General features: G+C 43.6%; 1 protein-coding gene across 1 annotated transcript in view; it reads left to right on the forward strand.

Annotated features, from left to right (window-relative positions):
• LOC120916795 overlaps window positions 1-16909 on the forward strand; it is a 191478-nt gene extending 174569 nt beyond the window's left edge. The window contains exons 24-27 of the mRNA XM_040327732.1: window positions 2969-3208; window positions 14251-14407; window positions 16536-16670; window positions 16761-16909. Of these exons, the coding sequence (XP_040183666.1) occupies window positions 2969-3208; window positions 14251-14407; window positions 16536-16670; window positions 16761-16909 (681 nt within the window). The remainder of the gene's footprint in view (window positions 1-2968; window positions 3209-14250; window positions 14408-16535; window positions 16671-16760) is intronic.
• The last annotated feature ends 8437 nt before the right edge of the window (window positions 16910-25346 follow it).

Consider the following 25346-nt stretch of genomic DNA (forward strand, 5'->3'; position numbering starts at 1 on the left):
ATGCTCGGCGGCTTCAACACTGAACTCGACGAGGAACTCGATGTGTTTGGCACGTCGAGTTCCTCGGACGTGTGTACGGGGCCTGAGTCATTCGGGACCCACAAAAAGACTTATTAGGATTCTGAGAAAACAAAAAGTTTGCTTTCTCCACTTTAATGTAATCCCTAACTGGTACAGTATCTCAGCTTCTGGTAAATGGTGTAAATTTATACTTACCCCTTTTATGTATCTTTAATGAATTCCAGTAGAGATTTCAGAGTTGACACAGAAACTACTAGAGGGGGTCTTACTGTTAGGGTTCCCTACCCTAGAAAGATAAAAAGGGCAGTAGACTGCTCATATACAGTAAAAAATGTAAATTAATAAAACCGTGCTATGAACAAATAGGTGATATTTTTTTAATAAAAAAAGGAGCGAGATTGACACAATATCGCGATCACCTACTGTATAACATCAATTAGTGAGCAGCAGCTAGAAAATGAGATACACACATATAAAAAATGAATAAAGCCGTGCTATGAACAAATAAGTGAAAAAATGTATATAGAAATGAATATATAAAAAAATTACCAATTAGACCATAGATGGAAGATAGGTGTGTAAACACCACCACATGGTATATGTTAGTCCATAAAACACAAAGGAGTAGGTTTGGGTGATTCTTCTTAATACCAGACAGACTTGTGCACCTCCACCACATAAAGTGCAAGCTTACTGGAAGGCAAGCTGTATGAGCTTGTGGCTATAAACCCAGCCAGGGCCTTTATCCAAGAGCTTCGGGAGCAGCAACTGAGCGTATATGGAAAATGGAAGCAAATCACAGCAGAATGCCAAGAATGATTAATTGCTCACAGTCACGGAAGTAAGCCAATCATTTACCCAAAAATGAAGAGGAACTTACATAGTGTAAATTGTAACTAAGAGCTTTTTAATAAATTAAAAGGTTGCACTTACAAGAATAAAAACATCACAAAGTGTTTAAGTGCCGGCCGGCTAGCGAACACCCGTCCACTGCAGACATACAATGCGATGACATCAGCACGTCACTCTTCCCAACGCGCCTTTCGTCACACTCTGAAGTCATCATGGGGCACTGGCGACACACTGACACATCACCCTATATAGAGGAAATAAAGGAAACCAAGCCTTGATCTGAGTCATAGGTGGAAACACCTGATCCTCTGCATAGAGGACTGGCAGAAGCTACTTTTATGGTATTCGTTTTGGTACTAACTCTTTTGCCAGTCCTCAGCATGGCGGATCCGGCTTCTGACGGTCCTCCATGCTGAGGATCAGGTGTTTCCACCTATGACTCAAATGGAGGCTTGGTTTCCTTTATTTCCTCTATACAACGTGATGTGCCAGTGCATTGCCCGTGCCCCAGGACGATGTCAGAGTGTGACGAAATGCGCATCAGGAGGAGTGACGTGCTGACGTCATTGCGTTGTATCTCTGCATTGGACAGATGTTTGCTAGCTGGCTAGCTCTTAACTACTTTTTGATGTTTTTATCTTTGTAAGTGCAACCTTTTAATTTATTAAAAAGCTCTTAGTCACGATTTACACTATGTAAGTTCCTCTTCAATTCGGGAAAATTATTGGCTTACTTCCGTGACCGTGAGCGATAATTTTTAGCGTTCTGCTGTGGTTTGCTTCCATTTTCCATATACCATGAGTTGCTGCTCCCAAACCTCTTGGATAAAGGCCCTGGCTGCATTTAAAGCCGCAAGCTCATAGAGCTTGCCTTCCAGTAAGCTTGCACTTAATGTGGTGGAGGTGCACAATTCTGTCTGGTATTGAGAAGAATCACCCAAACCTACCCCTTTGTGTTTTATGGACTAACATATACCATATGGTGGTGTTTACACACCTACTGTATCTTCCATCTATGGTCTAATTGGTCATTTTTTATATATTAATTTCTATATAAATGTTTTTACTTATTTGTTCATAGCGTGGCTTTATTAATTTATTTTTCCATATGTGTGTATCTCATTTTCTAGCTGCTGCTCACTAATTAATGTTATACGTTTTTGTATATTTTTTAGCGCGCTATTCTTTACACTTATTTTCTTGCTCTTATTCAGGATCTCACAAAAGTGAGTACACCCATCACATTTTTGTAAATATTTTATTATATCTAATTATGTGACAACACTGAAGAAATTACATTTTGCTACAATGTAAAGTAGTGAGTGTACAGCTTGTATAACAGAGTAAATATGCTGTCCCTTCAAAATAACTCAACACACAGCCATTAATGTTGAAACTGCTGGTAATAAAAGTAAGTACACCCCTAAGTGAAAATGTCCAAATTGGGCCCAATTAGCCATTTTCCCTTCCCGGTGTCATGTGACTTGTTGTTGTTACAAGCTCTCAGGTATGAATGGGGAGCAGGTGTGTTAAATTTGGTGCTATCTCTCTCATTCTCTCATACTGGTCACTGGAAGTTCAACATGGCACTTCATGGCAAAGAGCTCTCTGAAGATCTGAAAAAAATTATTGTTGCTCTACATAAAGGTGGCCTAGGCTATAAGAAGATTGGTAAGACCCTGAAAATGAGCAGCAGCATGGTGGCCAAGAGCATACAGCGGCTTAACAGAACAGGTTCCACTCAGAACAGGCCTAGCCATGGTTGATCAAAGAAGTTAAGTGCATGTGCTCAGCATCATATATATATAGAGGTTGTCTTTGGGAAATAGACGTACTGTATGCGTGCAGCCAGCATTGCTTCAGAGGTTGAAGGGGTGGGGGGTCAGCCTGTCAGTGCTCAGACCATACGCCCGCACACTGCAAATGGGTCTGCATGTCTGCACAAGAAAGCCTGCAAACAGTTTGTGAAGACAAGCAGACTAAGGACATGGATTCCCATCTCTTTGTGTATGGGAAGCTAAAAGGCAGATATTGTATGTGCCCAATCAAATAGACATTTTTTTTACCACTGCCTAATTTTTGTCTTTATTTCACAGGGGACACTTTGTGGGTTATGCGGAACCTACGATGAAAATCGAAATAATGATTTTACTACACGCAACAATGCTGTTGTTGCAAATACAGAAGAGTTTGCAAACAGTTGGAGGTTGTCCCCGACTTGTGCTGTAGGCACAGTCTACCGAGATGCTTGCTCACTAAATCCATACAGAAATGCTTGGGCAAATAAAAAATGCAGCATCATAAACAGTGAGGTCTTCTCAACTTGCCACACTCACGTAAGTTACTGTAGTGATGGGACATTCCTCTTCCCTTGGTTCCCATAATATGACTAGTGATGGGCAAATCTGCCCAAGTTAGGATTATCAAGTCATGTTTGAAAGTTTGTGAACCCAAACATTCCAGAGGAGAAACCCATTGAGGTCAAAGCAGGACAAATCTTGTTAAATTCTGGTCATTTTCCAAGCTAGTAGGCAAACTACTTAAAAAAAAAAAAACACAAGGGAAGTTGCACACTGTCATGGGAAATATGTACTAAAACAAAAAATGTTTTTAGAAATCATACAGCAAACATTGACACCACAAATCCTTTAAATATTATGCTTAGGGCATGCCTTTAATCTGTGCATGTTGTTATGGAACAGTACAATTTTAACAGTCTCAGTGACAGTGTACATTGGAAACATATACTGTATTTTGCTGTGCAATTCATTTGTTTCTTCTGCAATTAGCTTGATTAACATACAGCAGTAGCACCCTAATCTTATTTATTTTAGTTTAAAAAACGGAAAATTGAATACTTACCTTTCCGTAATTTTCCTTTCCTGGTGCCTACCCATGGCAGCATACCAATGGTTGTGGCTCCGCCCTCGTCCAACCCACAGGACCACGTAACTCTATAAAAGAAAGAGCTACTCCCCCCCTCAGGTATTCTCGTAACTAGTCTTCAGAACTTTAAGGATTACAGAAGGGAGGGTGTATGCTGCCATGGGTAGGCACCAGGAAAGGAAAATTACGGAAAGGTAAGTATTCAATTTTCCGTTTTCCTGGTGCCTCCATGGCAGCATACCAATGGTTATTAACTCGCTTACAGGGAGGGTACTGTAATAATATAATCAAATGAGTTTACCAAACTGATAGTTCAAAATCTCCTCCCAAAGTCTTGGGAGATAAGGACTGCCGCATCTAGGCTATAGTGCGACCCAAAGGCAATGAAGGACGACTAACTAGCCGTCCTGCAAATTGTTCCAGGAGACACCTCAGCCCAAATCCTGCTGAGGATTCCTCGTGAGCATTCAGCGCATTCAGCATACTTAGGCTGGGAGACAACTAGCATGATACGTCCTTGGACTAGCTTGGAAGGCGACATTGCTTTCTTTTCGCCCTTGGGAATAACGAATGAACATTGATCCTTGCGAAACTGTTGTGTTAGTTCTAAGTAACGCCTCAGGGATCTGGCTATATCCAAACCATGTAGTTTGAGGTGATTGGGTCTCCTCTGAAGGTCGGGAGAACCCTTTCCTGGCTAAGATGGTAGACTGCAGGTACTTTAGGGACATACCGGTGCATAGGCTGTAGGACTACCCTGTCTGGGAAAAAAGTGACGTAGGATTTCTGTGCCCCTAGAGGCTGCGTTTCGGACGCTCTATGCCCTGACACGATAGCAATCAGCAAGGTAGGTTCCCAGGTAATGTCTTCCAATGCACACTCTTTAGTGGGAGCAAAGGAAGGGTTTGTTAAGACAACTGTCAGACACCCATATGGGGTGTGGGTCCTCCCGGGAGGGCGTAGTCTTTGACTGTTTTCAGGAAGCGCTCCACGAGAAGACTATGTGCCTAGTGTGCGCCCGTCAGAGCTGACAAGGCTCCAAGCTGAACTTTCAGAGTGCTTTAGGACCTAAGCCTAAGTTCAGACCAGTTTGTAGAAAGAGTAGAATCTTTTGGACCCCCAGGACCTAGCAAATTGAAATGGCTGGATTCAGTTCTGTGAACCTCCTTCGAAACCTATTAGTAGGTGGCATAGGTGGATGAATCTCTTGCCTGTAATAATGTCTGGGTGAAACCATGTGAGCAAATTAGGTCACCCAGTCTGTTCTGCCCAACCTTCGGGCCTTCATGTCCAGGATCCCTGGACGTGGGTGAAAGAAGTCGTCTTGATATAGGAGGTTGTCCGCGTGTGGGAACTGTACCGAGCCATTTGGCTAATAGTGGAAATCCATTGTCTTCTTTGCCAGAATAGCGTGACTGCCAGGATAGCGACCCTCACCAACGTCAGGAGCTGGAGAAAAGGCAGTTTCAGAGTAATCATTAGGGAAAACATATCCCTTTTGGAAGTTCTATGATCTAAATGGTATATCCAACGGAAAATCTGCAGGCCTAGTGATCATCCATTGTTGCTGTTGAAAGGTCTTGAAAAAGGCGAACGGCTAGCTGAATCTTGGGGCTGGGCCGTAGGCAGCCTGAAGATTAATCAAATTATTCTCGGTCTATTTATCAATTGGGGCACCTCGCTGGGTCAGAGACCTGCTGTGCGTCCCGACTTGGCTTTGAACATGGGCCACTGCCACCTTGTCTGTCTGAACCAGCATGCACTTGCTCCCAAGAAGAGGGACTAGATGCGCCATCCATGCTACTCTTAGCTCTAGGATATCGGAGATACTTTCCGAACTGAGCCGCCATCCTACTTGTACTAACTGGTTCTCTAGGTGATGTGTCACCCCCCAGCCCAGATGACTTGCCTCAGATGCAAGAATGGTTCATGAGATGGGTCAAGGAAGCTGTGAACTAGGAGGTTGGGAGGTCATGCCCACTACCAAGGCTGGACTTTCCCGATAACTGTTTGTCTTAAATGCCCCTTTCTCCATTGTGCCAGAAAAAACCCAAGTGGAGATCGTAGATGCCAACTGGTTTGCTTCGTCCACCTTCTGTACAAATTCAGGGATCCTCTCTGATTGAAGGCGGTGTCGCTTCTTCGGGGTGTTGAATAAAGCTTCCAGATGCGTGCATAAGCGCCAATAGACTGAGTAGATAAGTCATTCGAACTGGAAGAAATGTAGGAACCTGATCTCCCTTTCCCAGAAGGAAGCTAGGATTGTTACTAAAACCTTGGTAAAAAGGTTTTGGGATGAAATTCCAAAGGGAAGATATTTGAATTGGAGGCGCAAATCGCCTACTTTGAGCCCAGGCGAAACATTGGACTGAAAGAGAGCTTCTTTCTTGTCTTTGGAGATCAGAATTTGGTGGGTCGGAGAGAAAGCGGTAGAGGATGGTTTTGAATCACCAGAAGAGAAAAAGTCCTTGAAGGACCGTGGAGGCTGCATGGACCAGTGCAGTTTTCCACCCAAACGTAGGCAGAAAAGCCTGAGTCTTGCTACTACCGGACCGGTGGATAAGGGGGGCAAAAGGACTTCTGGCTCTCAACCGTTGACAACGAGTCTTAGGATTGCTCAATTTGGGAGGGTGGCTTGTGAGCCTTCCCAGCCTCCTCTCTTGATCTTTGTTTGGTAGCTGCCCGCGAGGCAAATTCTCTTCTCCTATCTTGGGGAATTTTTTCTTTATTGCCGAACCAGGCCTTCCATCATATGGGATGCGACACTAGGAATGCATTGCAGATAGGTCCGCCGACCATGGCTTTTATCGTAATGCCCTTCTGGCTGTGATGAAGTATAGCATGGCTCTGGGGGAGCACCCACAGACACTGATGGCTGCATTCTTGGCTAATGTCATGACCGATGTGCCCAAAGTTTGATCTGAATCAAGGAGCTGAGCATCTGCTTCCACCAGTGCACACTGTCAGGTGCACTGCTGGGTGCACATGGATGCACTGTCAGGGGCACTGCACATGGATGTGCTGTCAGGGGCACTGCACATGGATGCGCTGTCGGGTGCACTGCTAGGTGCACATGGATGCACTGTCAGGGGTACATGGATGCACATGGATGCACTGTCGGGTGCACATTGATGCACATGGATGCACTGTCGGGTGCACATTGATGCACATGGATGCACTGTCGGGTGCACATTGATGCACATGGATGCACTGTCGGGTGCACATTGATGCACTGTCAGGTGCACATGGATTCAAAATCAGGCGCACATGAATGAAATGTCAGCAGACAGAAAATTTGAGACATTGATTGTAGGCGATGCATTTTTTCTCCACTTATCGCCGCTCGTTCTCCTAACCTCGTAAAGGTAACGGCTGCAGCTTTATTCGTCAGGTGAGGAAAACAATATTTTCCCGTATGGACAGAGGATACCGGATCTTCTTCCCACGGAATCGTGTCTTTTAATGTGGTGATAAAATTATCACAATGTGATGCGAATCAGCTTCTGAACCGGTCTGGAGAAAAGATAGCGCTTTACTGCTTTCTCCTCTGTAGACAGACTTTGGACCACACGCCAATATTCCCAGTAAGGTTTGTTCCCCACAAACTCAACAGGCCTTTCCCCCTGAATGTGCAGAGTCATGTCATGCCTGCTTGGGGTATGCTGGGGTGACCTCAGTCAATGTAGGAGGTATGCCCCTATAGAGAACCCCTGCGGGTGGTTCTCGGTGCGGGCTGCGGAAACAAACAAAAAGGAGTGTTTTCCATATGCCATAAGCTCTTTGAATGAAGGAACTTACCTGTTTTGTTGCAGCCCTTACCTAGCGTATGTTGAGGATCTTTATTGATGCGGCATTGTATATCAGAGCGGCTAAGACTAAGATTAAATCTAATTACGTAAAGTATAGGAAGGCATAAATAATACTATTAATATATACTGTATACACATATGTATATATATACCCACATGTAAACACATACACATAGATATACATACACACACACCTACACATCATCAGTATATAGGTTAAGCTCTATAAGAGGGAGGTGAAGGGAAGCAGACACCTAAAGATGCATTTTTTTTGTCAGACTTAAATTAGCCATTAATCTAAGACAGACAATCTCGGCCAGGGTGTACCAAAATGGCCGCCGCTCAGCCTCAGAAAGGTTACTGCGCATGCGCCGTGACGTTCCGCTGTGACTCCGCCCCTCCGAGATGATGAAGCTGTGTTGGGAGACGCGCGCGAAGCGCCCGCACAGGAAGAGAGGGGGAAGGAAATGGCAACGCACCCGGCGGCAGAATCAGGCCACTAACGGCTCCCAGAAATGAACCTACAGGAGGGTGGCATTCCGGCACACACACATGGGGGTAGCACCAGGCCCACATGGAGGCAGTGTCAGGCGCACACGAGGATAGCGTCAAGTGTACATGTATGCAGTGATAGGTGCACATGGAGGCAGCGCCAGTACACATAGTTGCAGTGTTAGATACACGTGGAGGTAGGACCAGGTACACATGGAGACAGCACCAGGAACATATGGACGCAGTGTTCGTGTAGGCAGTGTCAGGTGACACAGGACAGTGTCAGGTGTACATGTATGCAGTGTTAAGTGCACATGAAGGCAGTGTCAGGCGCACAGGTAGTGCCAGTTACACATGGAAGAGGCATCAGGCGCACATGGATGAACTGTCAGGTGCACACGGATGCACTGCTAGGTGCACATGGATGCACTGCTAGGTGCACATGGATGCACTGTCAGGTGCACTGCTAGGTGCACATGGATGCACTGTCAGGGGCACTGTCAGATGCACATGGATGCACTGCTAGGTGCACATGGATGCACTGTCCGGTGCACTGCTAGGTGCACATGGATGCACTGTCAGGTGCACATGGATGCACATGGATGCACTGCTAGGTGCAAATGGATGCACTGTCCGATGCACTGTGCACATGGATGCACTGTCAGGTGCACATGGATGCACATGGATGCACTGCTAGGTGCACATGGATGCACTGTCAGGTGCACATGGATGCACATGGATGCACTGTCAGGTGCACATAGATTCAAAATCAGGTGCACATGGATTCAAAATCAGGTGCACATGGATTCAAAATCAGGTGCACATGGATGAAATGTCAGCAGACATGAAGAGGGTGAGGCAAAAAAAACATTGAAATGCTATTGTAGGCTCTAAAAGGTACCTTGTGTTGTCTTGCCCCAAAATTGCCAGCCAAAAGCCACAGAGGAGAAGGAGATGCTCCTGGATGTTTTTAGACGGGCCCCAAAAAGATCCACAGAAAAACGGGCTCCCATACTTATGTGAGGCATTTAGCAGTCCAAGTAATGGGACTCCATACTGCAGGAGAGCATGAACCTGCAATGGTTACACCATATGACGGTGAGGCAGGGCTGATCTGTGATCCTGCAGGGATGAGGACAGAAAAAAGAATACCTGAGGGGGGAGTAGCTCTTTCTTTTATAGAGTTACGTGGTCCTGTGGGTTGGACGAGGGCGGAGCCACAACCATTGGTATGCTGCCATGGAGGCACCAGGAAAGTCACTTTTTTTGGTATTCCATGCTATTACACCAGCTTTAGGTCCTGTGGTGTGTCCATCCTGATCTCCAAGTGGACCCCATTCCTACTACTGGAACAACTAGATCAAAATGTTGCCTTGTGTAGGCTTTGGCCCTACACGATACCTGGTGGACCCTGCACCATTCTGATCGTGGCTTCACATTCCTCTCAAAACACTTAGATTACAGAACTCTCTTGCCTACAGGAGGCAACCATCAACAACATCATTCTATCAGATTACCAGCCTATCACCTTCACGTTGATGTTTCTTGAGACAGAAACACACACTAGGATCTACAGACTGGACTTTGCCTTTAAATGACCTCTTCAACCTGGATCATGTTTGCCGCTCCCTCATGGAGTATTTTACTACCAGTGAGACTCCCAAAGTATCCCCATTGCTCCAATAGGAAACCCATAAATGCATAATGCGGGGAGTTCTCCTGGACCTAGCTGCATGCCGCAAAAGAGAACACCAGGCCATGGTTCGCCCATATAGCGGAGCTGGAACTGCAATACAAATGGTCCCATACCAACCCCATCTACCAAGAGCTCCAGCAAGCTAGGGCCCAGATATTGAAGAAACAAGATAAGAGAACTAAAGCAAAATTATTCTATGAGCACGGAAACCAAATTGGTAGATTCCTGGCTAGAGCCCAGCAACAACAAAAGGCATCAGCAACGATACATCACATCTGTCATTTGACAGACATTCTCTACTCTAAAAATTAAAACATAGCTCTTCAATTTGTGTCCTACTATAACCAACTGTGCAATCTCGTCCACCGAGATGATATTATGCCGCTAAACAAGCACAAGACTAAACTCATGCAGGACCTCTTGGAACAATATAGTCACTCTTTTATTTCCTCCATGGTGGCTAAAACCTTGGAGGTCCCTATTGAAAAAAAAAAAAACCTTGGAGGTCCCACTTTCATCAAAGGAAGTTAGTGATGAAACCTGGCAAAAGCCTGGGACCCGACAGGTGCACGGTCCAATACTATAAGTAATTTTCTAATCTCTTAGCTCCACATTTCCTAATGGCCTTTAAAGCGGAGCACCACCCAAAAGGGGAAGCTCCACTTATATGCCTCCCCCCCTTTCTGCTGCCACATTTGCCACCTTTTAGGAGAAAGGGGGGGAGCAGGTACCCATTTTCGGCTTATAAACAAAAAAGTCAGTGCTACTACCCATACATCACATGGAAAGCAGAGCTCCGGGGTGCTCGTTCCACAGTCGCTGGCTGCGTAGAATAATGAGGAAAAGATGATCCGCACTCCAGTCGTTGCTCTTAAACAATTGACGTACCCATTTCCGGCTGAATTAGTTCTCCCTCCTCCTTCCCCAGCTGGCCCAATTAGAGAGCGCAGCATGCTTCATGAATGCGCAGTAGGGAACCAACTGGCTGAAGATTTCCCTTAGTGGGGATGATGGCGGCAGCACCCGACAGCTGATTAAAAAATCAGCTCTGGTGAAGACATCGTTTGATTCCTGGACAGGTAAGTGTCCTAATAAGTTACAAAGAAAGAGGGTTGCTTTATAATGAGGATCGTCTGCATAGAAACCGTGGGAGGACTCTCATTTTCAGGATGGTGGCAGGACCTATCTGAACTCATTTCCTTCCAGAACTGCAATGCGATTTCTGCTCTGGAATAAACCCTGCTTTCCTTGGCTTGGTCCTGCCACCATCCTGAAAATGAGAGTCCTCCCACGGTTTCTATGCAGACGATCCTCATTATAAAGCAACCCTCTTTCTTTGTAACTTATTAGGACACTTACCTGTCCAGGAATCAAACGATGTCTTCACCAGAGCTGATTTTTTAATCAGCTGTCGGGTGCTTCATGAATGCGCAGTAGGGAACCAACTGGCTGAAGATTTCCCTTAGTGGGGATGATGGCGGCAGCACCCGACAGCTGATTAAAAAATCAGCTCTGGTGAAGACATCGTTTGATTCCTGGACAGGTAAGTGTCCTAATATTAAAAGTCAGCAGCTACAGTATTTACTTTTTCTGCAGGAGCCTGGAGCTCTTCTTTAACTTTTGCAATATCGAAACCTTCCTCTGAGGGTCTCCTGGAAGATTTCATTGCAGGAAAAAGGGAAAGAACCGGCGCTGGTATCCAACAACCAGGCCTATCTTGCTCCTAAATGTCAATGCAAAAATCTTTGTGAAAATACCTGACCCCATTCCTCCATTCCTGTATCTCTCTGGACCAGGTTAGCCACATTCCTAGCTGAGATGCCAGAGACAACACAGTTAAAGCCATTAATCCCCACTGGCTTACCTCCCACTGCCACAAGGGCCATTTTCTGTCTTTTGATAAGACTTTCAAAGGCATTCAAGAGTAACCTGGGACTACATGTTTGTGGTATTACAGACCATGGGGCTCAGACAAATTATGAGCATCATGTGGCACTGGCTATATGTTAATCCCCAGGTCATAGTTAAAGTAAACCTATGCCATGTCTTTCTCATCAGTAATAGGACCAGACAGCTGTGCACTCTGTCCCCTATAATATATGTACTGACATTACAGCCCTTTCTTTGATGTCTGCTGATGAACTTGAACATCAAAATATTTCTAATCTTAAAATCAATTACTTGAAGTCCAGTGCTCTGAATGTTGATTTCTCCTCTGAGATGGTCCAACAATGTTGAGATTTTTTTCCTTTCCTATGGAAATCGGATTCTATCAACCTGGGGATTTATCTCCCATCTGAATTATCTGAACTCATTTCCTTCCAGAACTGCAATGCGATTTCTGCTCTGGAATAAACCCTGCTTTCCTTGGCTTGGTCCTGCCACCATCCTGAAAATGAGAGTCCTCCCACGGTTTCTATGCAGACGATCCTCATTATAAAGCAACCCTCTTTCTTTGTAACTTACAAGAAGAGTTGGGCCGAACACCCCCCAGTTTGGTTTGCACCAGAACTCTCAAACATGTGAAAAGTTTGGACCTGAACCACAAACCCTATTAAAGTCTATGGGACGCAAACTTGAAAAATCAAAAGTCCCCATTTTGAAGGCTTATATGCAAGTTGTTGTCCCAAAAAAAGGGTATGGGGCCCAGGTACTGCTTTGGGGGACATGTATCATAGCAAACATTGTTTTTAAATATTGTTTTTACTGGAGCAGTGATTTTAATGATGCTTAAAGTGAAACAATAAAAATTAAAAATGTGTTTAAATATAGTGCGTGGGAGGTCCCCTTAGTCTGTATTTATCATATATAGAACCTGCTGCAACAAAACTGACATTTATAAAGAAAAAAAAATGACATTTACATTTCCGGAAATATAATACCATTGCCGGCAATAAAAAAACGTAAAAAAAAAAGTGTGCCCCCCCCCCCATTCATACCCTCTGGGTCTGGTATGGATTTTAAGGGGAACCTATGCCAAATGAAAAATAAATGGCATGGGTTCCCCTCAAAATCTATACCTCACCCTTATCTGAGCATGCAGCCTGCCAGGCCAGGAAAGGGGTGGGGGGACCAAATCATGCCCCCCCCCCCCATTTGAATGAGTATGGGGTACACAGTACTCCAACCCATTCACTAAAATAGTGTCAAAAAGAAATAAAAACATACAACACAGTTTTTGACAATTCCTTTATTAAAAAAAACAAAACAAAAAAAACAATGTCCTCCGATGTAGATCCATTGTCAATCACGATGCCTGCCGTCACTGCCGGACCCAGAAAAAAAATCTCCACCCGTGACAAAAGCTAACTGCCAACTGCAGGCTCTGCTGACTGCAGGCTCCGCTGTTTGACAGTTCTTACATAGGTAAGAGGCGGGCCACCTAGTGCATTTTGTGAGTACCCACTTTTATACAAAAATGTCTTATTATTAAATTATTTCTGGTAATGCATTAGGTGTGCGCGGCTTCCATTTCTTATTTTTTCACACCTGCATGTGGATGTAGGCTGCCTCAAGTCTCTTCATGTAATCCCAGAAAGACACAGATACTTCACATTTTGACTCATCAGTCCAGAGCACCTGCTGTTATTTTTCTGCACCCCTTTTCCATGCATAGTTGAATCACTTAGCCTTGTTTCTGTGTCTGAGGTATCGCTTTTTGGCCACACTTCTTCCATGAAGAACACTTATGGTCAGACTTCTCCAGACAGTTGATGGATGTACCTGAGTCCTACAGGTTTCTACCAGTTCTGTGCTGATGGCACTGCTGGACATCTTCCGATGACAAAGGGAAGTAAGCATGATATGTCTTTCATCTGCTGCATTAAGTTTCCTTGGCCGACCACTGTGTTAATGATCCTCAACATTGTCAGATCAATGGTGTATTTAAAGCAGAGTTCCACCCAAAAGTGGAACTTTCGCTTAATCCACTCCTTGCCCCCTTACATGCCACATTTGGCATGTAATTTTTTGGGGGGGGAGTGGGGGCTTCAGTAGGAATGGGACTTCCTGTCCCACTTCCTCCTTCCGCCCAGGGACCGCTTAGGTGATACGTCATATCGGCTTTTGGCGGCCCCCTCCCTGTAGGCGATCGCCTGGGACACATGACAGGTCCCAGGCGAATGCCTGTCCACTCAGGGAGCACTGTGCCATTCACGCATGCGCAGTGAGTGCCAGGCCATGAAGCCAAGAAAATGAAGTTCAATGCTTCCGAGCATGCGTCTAATTGTTTCTGAGCGTTTCGGAATTGCTACAGACGATCATATTTTCCGATAGGAATTTTTTCCATCTGAAAATTTGAGAACCAGCTCTCAATGTTTTTGTTGGCGGAAATTCCGACAGCAAAAGTCAGATGGAGCATACACACGGTCGGTTTAAGTATTTTGTGTACATCTTTACAATATCTTAAAAAAAAAAAAAACATGCACTGCTTATTTTGTTTGACATGAATGCATGATGGGAACAGCCAACATTTGTAGTCTTTCTGTTGTTGTAGGTTGATCCGTCAAATTATTTTCATGCATGTGTCTCAGACTCATGTGCTTGTAACACTGGAGGGGACTGTGAGTGCTTTTGCACAGCTGTTGCTGCCTATGCCCAAGCATGTGGAGAATACAATATATGTGTTCCCTGGAGAAGTCCATCTATCTGCCGTGAGTTATTATTGCAAATAATTCTCAATAATTATTGCAAAGACGTTTACAATATAATGTAGAGAGCAACAACACAGAAGCATATAGTATAATAGGAAATATTTAGTACCAATAATAAAGCATTTTCTTTGGTGTCCTAGAATAGACAAACTTATTTAGAAGACAATATACATCCCAATGTTTATTGAAACCCACGGTACTTTAATTTGTTCATAAATCACCTGGAGGATGGGGTAAACATTTAAATCTCTGTATTTTTGCAGATGACACTAAGCTAAGCAGGGCAATAACTTCTCCACATGATATGGAAACCTTGAAAGAAGATCTGAACAAATTAATGGGGTGGGCAACTACATGGCAAATGAGGTTTAATGTAGAAAAATGTAAAATAATGCATTTTGGAGGCAAAAATATAAATGCAATCTAATCACTATGGGGAGAACCTCTGGGGGAATCTAGGATGGAAAAGGACCTGGGGGTCCTAGTAGACGATAGCCTCGTCAATGGCATGCAATCCCGAGCTGCTGCTAACAAAGAAAACAGAATATTGACATGCATTAAAAAGGGAATTAACTCCTAATTCTCCCACTCTACAAGACTCAAGTCCGGCCACACCTAGAGCATGCTGTCCAGTTCTGGGCACCAGTCCTCAGGAAGGACGTACTGGAAATGGAGCGAGTACAAAGAAGGGCAACAAAGCTAATAAAGGGTCTGGAGGATGTTAGTTATGAAGAAAGGTTGCGAGCATTGAACTTATTCTCTCTGGAGAAGAGACGCTTGAGAGGGAATATGATTTCAATTTACAAATACCATACTGGTGATCCCACAATAGGTATAAAACTTTTTTGCGGAAGGGAGTATAACAAGATATGTGGCCACTTATTAAAATTAGAAGAAAAGAGATTTAACCTTAAACTACGTAGAGGGTTCTTTACTGTAATGCCGCATACACACGATCGGAAATTCCGGCAAGAAAACCGTGTATATATTGTAAACTTTGGGGATCTTTAGGCTCCGCGAGACAAGTGCGTAAAACCGTGTCAGTAAAGCAAAGTGTCTTTATTGGTGACCAAACAAAACAAAATAAAGCTTTTCTTCAGCATCCAAAACGTCACAACAAAAGTCCTGCTTGTTTCCAGCATAAATTAGGAAAAAGTCTTTCTTCAGAAAAACAACCAAAAGAAAGGTACATACGTTTTTAGTAAGAAGTCCTCCAGACCTTCCCTGCAGACGCAGCTTCACTTCCAAACTACTCAAAGGTCCTTTCTGAGCAGCTAGCAGACTTCCATCTTGTCCTCACAGGTGCACTCTCCCAACTCACTCACTCCCTCCAGCATCACTTCCTGCTTTAATGGGTGGTTGTCTGTGAGATTTTAACCCCTTGTGCGCTGGCTACGACGAGCCAATAAAAATTAAGTTCAATGCTTCGGAGCATACGTCGACTTGAATCCGAGCATGTGTGTTTTTTTGTGCGTCGGAATTGCATACAGACGATAGGAATTTTTGTTGGCGGAATTTCCGACAGAAAAAGTCAGATGGAGCCTACACACGGTCGGAACTTTCAACCAAAAGCTCACCTCAAACTTTTCTTGGCGGAAATTCCGACCATGTGTACGTGACATAAGAGCGGCAAGGATCTGGAATTTCCTTCCACAGGTGGTGATATCAGCGGGGGGCATCGATCATTTCAAAAAACTATTAGATAAGCACCTGAACAATCACAACATACAGGAATATACAATGTAATACTGACATGTAATGACAAACATAGGTTGGACTTGATGGACTTGTGTCTTTTTTCAACCTCACCTACTATGTATCTATGTAACTATATACAAACAATTACACAACAAATGGGCAAAAATGGGAACATTGTTGGATACCATAAAAAGGAACATATACATATAATTAGAATATAAATTATTTTAACCAGTTTCTCTCAAGCATCAGTACATTTAGTTGGCTGTCTTTAGTTTATATTAAGGCAACACAGAGTCTATAAGGTGTTTCCAAATAGTAACAAAGTCCTATTTTGTGTGTCATTTGCTGTATTTGTACATTTCCTGTTTGTCGCTAGTTTATACTGTGTACTTTTTGAACCGTATCTGTTCTGATTATCTGCCACCAGCTCTCTTTTGTGATTACTACAACTCCAAAAGTGGTCAGGACTGCGAGTGGCATTATAGGCCATGTGGTGCTCCCTGCCTGAAGACTTGCAGGAACCCAATGGGGACATGTTATTATGAAATACGAGGTTTAGAAGGTAACATTTTCTTTTTTCTAGATTATCGTTTGTTTTATTAATCTAAACAAATATACATATTTTCCCTTCATATTTTCATACCTCATATAGGTTGTTACCCAGAATGCCCAAAGGACAGACCATATTTTGATGAGGATGAAATGAAATGTGTTGCAGCATGTGGCTGCTATGATAAAGACAGAAAACACTACCATTTAGGAGCCTATGTTCCTAGTAGGAAAAACTGTGATTATTGGTAAGATATGTTTCTGTTTATTTGCAAATTCATTGTTTCTTCATTGTTTCTCTGTAATAATACTGATTAGGATTTGCATGGATACAATTATATTATAAATGCAGTTTGATGTTGGATATAATAAAGTGCTTATTGATTTTATAATGTGGAGAGCCAATCAGCTTATGGTAAAGGCAGGCCTAAAAGGTATTTCAGAGCCATTCATCTAAAGTAGTGGTGATCAATTTACTTGATAAAAGAAGTCTCAAGTGCAGCCCCTGATATCACTGAAAGAACATACATCATATTTAGGCAATGTAATGCTACAGTAAGCTGTCAGAGATTGCAGACATGCTACTGTACATGATATGCTTTGGGACTGTGTAAATGCTATGAGAACCGCTAAAGACTTGGAACATGCTTCAGGAGACTGTCTGAGACTGCTGGAGGTCACTGATCTAACTGTCCCTTTACAAATCAATGCCTCTTTATTTGAGCTCCATACTTAAAGGGATTGAAAAAAACCTTCAGGTTTTTCACCTTAACGCATTCTATGAATAAGGTGAAAAACCTTCTGTAGTGCTGCAGCCCCCTAGAGCCCCCCTTTTACTTACCTGACCCTGATCTTTTCGGCAATGAGATTGAGCTCAGCAGCTCCAGCTACTGTCTCGGGTCCTCATTGGACAGATTGATAGCAGCAGGAGCCATTGGCTCCCGCTGGTGTCAATCAAATCCAGGGACACGGGAGCCAGGGGCGGGGCGGAGCCCTGCTGTCTGCCGTTTTTTTTAATCTCAACACTCAAAATCTCAATATATTTAGCTCATATATATTTAATGCATTTGCCCTTGAAGCGTAGATTAAATCCACGAAATGCGTAGGTATTATTTGATGCATTTCATCTTCATTGGATAGTTTAACCAGTTTCATATATACCGATTTTATCTTTATATTGTTTCTGAGGTGATCCATGTCATCTAGGATGGCTGTTATATATTTACCCTACAATGTATTATCTTGATGCAGCGGTCATTTATTTAATTCACAATGGGGGTTATTTACAAAAGGCAAATCCACTTTGCACTAGACACGTGAAATTAGTTTGGTTCCGAATTAAATTTTTAACAAATTTTGACGAATTAGTTAATTCCAAAATTTCTGAATTTCAGAATTTTTACATTTCCAATTTTTTCGGATTTCCAAAATTTCCAAATTTTTGAATTTCCAAAATCTCAAATTTCCAAAATTTCCAATTTCAGAAGTTTCTAATTTCTTAGGGTGTTAGGGTTAGAGGGTTAGGGTTTAGGGATTAGGTTTAGGGTTAGGGTGTTATGTTTAGGGTTAGAGGGTTAGGGTTAGAGGTTTAGAGGGTTAGGGTTAGAGGTTAGAGGGTTAGGGTTAGAGGTTAGGAGTTAGGGTTAGGGGGTTAGTGTTAGAGGGTTAGGGTTGGGGGTTAGGGTCATGGCTAAGGTTTAGGGTTAGGGTTGTGGATTAGTGGTTAGGGCTAGGGTTAGGGTTTGGGTTAGGAGTTAGGGTTTAGGGTTGGGATTTAGGGCTAGGGTTAGGTTTTAGGGCTAGGTTTTAGGGCTAGGGTTAGGGTTAGGAGTTTGGGTTAGGGCTTAGAGTTAGCAGTTGGGGTTAGGGCTTAGGGTTAGGGGTTAGGATTTAGGGTTGAGGTTAGGGTTAGTGGTTAGCAGTTAGGGGTTAGTTTTAGGGTTAGGATGTTAGGTTTTGAGGGTTAGGGTTAAAGGGTTATGGGGTTAGGGCTAGGGTTTAGGATTAGGGTTGAGGGTTAGAAGTTAGGGGTTAGGGTTAGGGGTATGAGTTAGGGTCATGGTCAGGGCCAGAGTTTAGGGTTAGTGGGTTAGGGATAGGGTTAGGATTAGGGTTTAGGGTTAGGGTTTTTGGACCTCACATTTTGTATGGGACTCACCAAACACTTAGCGTTCCTATTGGTCAACCCACCCCATCCACCAAATGCCAATTTTCTCCAAGATAATGCCCAGAACCAGATACCTCATAATACCCAGTGCCCTCCCCGAAATGACCCAAATTATGACAGGCTTTTCACAATTCGGCCACTACTAAATAATTTTTCAGAAATATTCCCCCGCCGTTTACCCCGGACTAACACATATGTGTGGATGAGTCCCTTGTTAAATTTAGTGGCAGGCTCAAGATCAAACAATTTATTCCTAATTTATTCCCAGCAAAAGGGCCTGCTATAGGGTGAAGGTATACAAATTATGTGACCGAGTCACAGGGTACAAATATGCCTTCATATTGTACGAAGGGAAGAACACCCAGCTGCATCCCCCTAATTGCCCAGACTACTTGGGATTGAGCAGGAAAGTTTGTTTGGGGCCTCAGTTACCCCCTACTGGAGAAAGGCTACTATTTGTACGTAGACAACTTCTACACATCTCTGCCTTGTTCCACAACCTTCACCGGAAGAAGACGCCAGCATGTGGCACCATAAAAAGAACCGGAAGGGCTTTCCTCAAATTCTTGTCAATAAGAAGTTGAGAAAAGGAGAAATCGGCAAGTCTGCGAAACAAGGAGATTTTGGCAGTGAAGTGGAGGGACAGAAGGCATGTTGTCTTCGATCTACAATAATACCTTTGTGGAAATCCCCAGAAGGAAATCCCCATCCAAAAGCCAAAATACATCCATGAATATAATTTGTTCATGGGGGGAGTCGATTTAAATGACCAAATGCTCAAATCCTACCTTGCCACAAGACGGACATACCATTGGTATAAAAAAGTCGCAATTTTTTTTTTTCAATTGGTCATATTCAACTCCTATATCATTTACCGCAACTCCACCCAAAACCCCAAGCGCTTCCAGGAGGACATTTTCACTGCCCTTATATTCCCGAACGGCCCACCAGAAATCATCCAATCAGATGTTCTTAGTTGACTTTCTGAATGCCACTTTCCCGATAAAATCCCTCCCAGACCAACATGCCAACGACGTAAAAAAAAATATAAGGTGTGTACCAGTGGAGGAGTCAGAAGAGACACATCTTATTATTGTGCCCAATGTCCTTCCCAACCAGGCCTCTGCATAGGTGACTGTTTTCGCCGTTACCATAGTTCAGTAAACGATTACTGAAGTATGGCAATCCTCAGTATGAGCCGAACACCCCCCCCCCCCCGGTTCGGTTCGCAGCAGAACGTGCGAACAGGCAAAAAAATGTGTTCGAACATGCAAACACCATTAAAGTCTATGGGACATGAACATGAAAAATCAAAAGTGCTAATTTTAAAGGTTAATATGCAAGTTATTGTTATAAAAAGTGTTTGGGGACCTGGGTCCTGCCCCAGGGGACATGTATCAATGCAAAAACAGTTTTAAAAATTGACATTTTTCGGGAGCAGTGATTTTAATAATGCTTAAAGTGAAACAATAAAAGTGAAATATTCCTTTAAATTTTGGACCTGGGGGGTGTCTGTAGTATGCCTGTAAAGTAGCACAATGTTTCCCCTGTTTATAACAGTCTCTGCACAAAATTACATTTCTAAAAGAAAAAAAGTCATTTAAAACTACTCACGACTATAATGAATTGTCAGGTCCCGGCAATACAGATAAAAGAAAACAAAAAACTGCGCTACAACACAAATAACCTAAGGCAGCAGCTAACGTGCGATATACACAACAAACATAAAAACAAAAAAAGCCGCGCCAAAATTATAAAACTTTAAAACACCCAACTCTGAGAAAAGAGTAGGTTAGCAGGAAGTCCAAATAGTCCATGTAAATATTAAGATTAGCAGAAGCTGAAAAGTGCAATTCCTAAACACCAGATCATTGCTCCATAGGACTTGATGACACTGAAATGACAGATCTGATCCTCCAATCACCTGGTGACACATATACATTCAGTGAGATCCCTCCACCGTAAGTGTGAGCAGCTTACCAGATGGCAAGTGATATAAGCATAAATGTGTGAAAACTTATACTACAGCGCTATAAATTAATAATTATATGGACACCTGTATAAATAACCAAATAATACAGCCGCTATCTGAGTGATACCAAATCAGAAATAATAAACAGTGAAAAATATATAGATGCGCTGAAATTAACTTATAAAGTGAAAACGTACAAATCTAATCAGGGAGAAAACTCCATAAACTGTGAATGAGTAAAATATCCGATTCACAATAACCATATACCAAGTCCTCAGAAAATGTGCACAGTGATCAAACCAATGTGTCCCAATTAGGAAGGCATTGTGTGATTTTCCTAATTGGGACACATTGTTTAGGAATTGCACTTTTCAGCTTCTGCTAATCTTAATATTTACATGGACCATTTGGACTTCCTGCTAACCTACTCTTTTCTCAGAGTTGGGTGTTTTAAAGTTTTATAATTTTGGCGCGGCTTTTTTTGTTTTTAATACAGATAAAAGTCATAAAAATTAAAAAATGCGCAGGGCCCTTCTGGTCTGGTATGGATTTTAAGGGAACTCCGTGCCAAAAAAAAAATGCGTGGGGTTCCCCCAAAAAATTCATAGACCCTTATCTGAGCATGCAACCTGGACAGGCTGCAGGAAAAGAGGGGGGATGAGAGAGTGCTCCCCCCTTCTGAACCGTAGAAGGCACTGCCCTCAACATGGGGAGGATGTCCCCATGTTGATGGGGACAAGGGCCTCATCCCACAACCCTTGCCCGATGGTTGTGGGGTGTCTGCAGGTGGGGGCTTATCGGAATCTGGAAGTCCCCCTTTAGCAAAGGGGACCCCCCAGATCCCGAACCCCCCTATGTGAATTAATAATTGATAACGGGGGACATTGTACCCCTACCATTTCACAAAACAAAAGTGTCAACTTGTTCAAAAAACACACCAAGTTGGGACCTTTAATTTAAAAAAAAAACTCAATCACCGTATTCCTTCTACGATCCCGGTCCCAGACCCGCCGCTACGAACAATACTGCCTCCACTGAAAGGCTCCTGGCCAAATGACGCGTGAGCTGTCTGACAGGTCATTTATAAAACGAGGGCGGGGCCACCCGTGACGTGTGGACCCCACCCTCTGACGCATCATGGGAAACCTCCGGGTCACCCGTCACATCACGGGTGGCCCAGCCTTCGGTTATAAAAGAGCTGTCAAATAGCTTGCTCGTCATTCGGCTGGGAGCCTCCGGTGGAGGCGGTATCATTCGTATTGGTGGTTCGGACCGGGAGCTGGAGATATTTTTTTATTAAAGGACTTGTCCCAACTGGGTGTATGTTTTTTTTTTAACATATTGACACTTTTTTGTGAATTGGTAATTGTACCCCGTTACCAATTCACATAGGGGGCGGGATCTGGGGTTCACCTTTGGAAAAGGGGCTTCAGATTCCAATAGACCCCAACTGCCCCCCAGACCCACAACCCACCCGAGCAAGGGTTGTGGGATGAGGCCCTTGTCGCCCATCAACTGGGGACATCCTCTGAATGTTGAGGGCATGTGGCCTAGGTAGCAGTTCAGATGGGGAGGGGTCGCTCTCTTGTCCCCCCTCTTTTTCCTGCGGCCTGCCAGGTTGTTGCTTGAAAAGGGTCTGGTATGGATTTTTGGGGGGAACCTACACCATTTTTTTTTATTTGGCCAGGGTTCCCCTTAATATTGCATAGCCAGACCTCTAAGTGGCCTGTGTAATTTAATTTGGTGATACCCCCACACATTTATTTTTATTCTGTTTTTAATGACTTTCAATGTCTTTTATCTGTATTGCCGGGACCCGATAACTCATTTATAGCTCTGCTGATAAGTTTTAAAGTGACGTTTTTTTCCCATTTAAAAATTTCATTTTGTGCAGACTGTTATAAAAATGGGAAACATGTGCTACTTTACAGGCATACTATAGACACCCCCCAGGTACAAAATTTAAAGAAATATTTCACTTTTATTGTTTCACTTTAAGCATTATTAAAATCACTGCTCCCGAAAACTTTTTTAAAACTTTTTTTTGCATTGATACATGTCACCTTGGGCAGAACCCAGGTCCCCAAACACTTTTTATGACAATAACTTGCATATTAATCTTTTAAATTAGCACTTTAGATTTCTCCCATGGACTTTTAAAGGGTGTTCCGTGGCTTTTTGGATTTGCCGCGAACACCCCAAATTGTTCTCTGTTCAGCGGACAATGTCGACCCGAACATAAAGCTCATCCCTAATCCTAAGTTCCTGCCTTCACACACCTTCACACCCCTTATGCCACTGCCTGCTCTGTAACTAACCTTGACTTGTTATTTGACCATTAGGGATGAGCCGAACAACCCCCCCCCCGTCCAGTTTGCACCAGAACCTTCGAACGGACCGACCGTTCGTGCGAACATTTAGAACCCCATTAATGTCTATGGGACTCGAACCTTCAAATTCAAAAGTGCTAATTTTAAAGCCTAATATGCAAGTTATTGTCGTAAAACGGGTTTGAGAACCCAGGTCTTGCCCCAGGGAACATATATCAATGGAAAAAAAAGTTTTAAAAACGGTCGTTTTTTCTCGAGCAGTGATTTTAATGATGCTTAAAGTGAAAAGAAAAAAAGAAAAATTCCTTTAAATATTGTACCTGCTGGGTGTCTATAGTAGTGGCACATGTTTAGAACTGTCCCTGCACAAAATGAGATTACTATAAGAAAAAGGTCATTTAAAACTGCTTGCGGCTTTAATGAAATGTCTGGTCCCTGCAATATGGATGAAAATCATTGAGAAAAATAGCACAGACACAGACAGTACACACACCACTTAGCTTTAGGTGCACACTGCAAAGGACAATGGCAGTACACACACCACGTAGCTTTAGGTGCACACTGTAGAGACATGGGCAGTACACACACCACATAGCTTTAGGTGCACACTGCAGAGCACAAGGTAGTACACACACCACGAGCTTTAGGTGCACACTGCAGAGGACACGGGCAGTACACACACCACATAGCTTTAGGTGCACACTGCAGTAGGACACAGGCAGTACACAATCACGTAGCTTTAGGTGCACACTGCCAGAGGACACAGGCAGTACACCACGTGAGAATACTGCAGCTAGCACAATCACCTGCTGCCAGTAAATTAGGAAGAGTGGATCTAGCTAAACTATACAGTGTAGACATATATATACACACAACACCTGGGATGCATATATATCCTCTACACACTGTAACTTTAACTGACTAGCCTGCCTGCCTGCTCTATCTACCTACAAAAAAATTACAGACTCTCTCTCTCTGTCTTCTCTTCTCTAACCACCGCAACACACACTCAATGCCGACCTGCAGGCGGCCTTTTATAGTGTGGGGCGTGTACTAAACCCCTGAGCCATAAGTGGCCAAAGCCAAGCTGTGATTGGCCAAGCATGCAGGTCATAGGTGCTTGCTTGGCCAATCATCAGCCAGCATTGCTCTGCGATGCCGCAGTGAATTATGGGGCATGACACGCCACTCGAATTTGGGCGCTAGCGGCCCAAAACTTTTGTAATTCGATGAACGATCGAACATACGATGTTCCAGGTCGACATGAGTTTGATCTAATACGAAGCTCATCCCTATTGACCATGCTTCTGTCTGCCGATTTTGTACATACCACTGCCTGATCTGAAATTGACCCTGGACTGTTTATTCGACCATGCTTCTGTCTACCTGTAAAGACTCTGCTATGTAAGAATTTAATTAGGTTGGATCTCAGCTGCGGAGGGTTCTCAGGTATAAACCACCAGTTCACTCTCTTGTATGAGGCAGAGAGTTTAGGGTTTAGAAGTCATCAGAACCTCCATTTGATAACCAACTTAAAGTATGGGATAGCTTATTCCATCATAAGCATTTATGCACAAGTAATCAAATAGAAAAGTCTCTATGGTATATGATTTAGTAAGAAACGTAGGTTGTAAGCTAGTAGCAACAATAGTTACTTCAGGAGTCTATGGTAAGTATCTTTAGTATTGCACCACAGTAGTCAGCTTCACACAGTATAGATATCAATGATGGATGGATATATCAGGCAGGAAGTTACACTGGATGACTTAGTCTGAGAGATTCAATACAGTCTATTCACAGTGATTCATTGCAATTCAATGTTATATGATACTTGCGGTTCTGTTGGTACAGGTGCTTGTGTTTTAAGCTGGTAAGGGATCATCCAGGTATGTCTGTGACTGCTGGGAGGTGAGGGATCCGGTCTGTGGTCTTTAGTCAGGATGTTTAGAGAAGTTCCTGGGTGTCCTAGGCTGGTGCAAGCTGGAGGTCTGTTCCCAGAGACGAGGGGGTCCTGATGCTCAGGCAGTGGAGGGTTCAAGAGCACTTAGTGTGGGGTCCCAGGTGACGGCAGGCGTCCAACAAGAATAACGGAACACCCTGCCGTCAACACTGGGGGTTTAAATAGGGCCAGGAGCGTGGGAGAAGCCGCAGCACGCCAGGACGCGCTTCCGCGTTCCAGCGTGGAACGCAAATGTCGGCGCACCGGAAGTGACGCGGAGA

Source organism: Rana temporaria, chromosome 11 (assembly GCF_905171775.1).
Source record: "Rana temporaria chromosome 11, aRanTem1.1, whole genome shotgun sequence".
Classification (NCBI taxonomy): domain Eukaryota; kingdom Metazoa; phylum Chordata; class Amphibia; order Anura; family Ranidae; genus Rana; species Rana temporaria.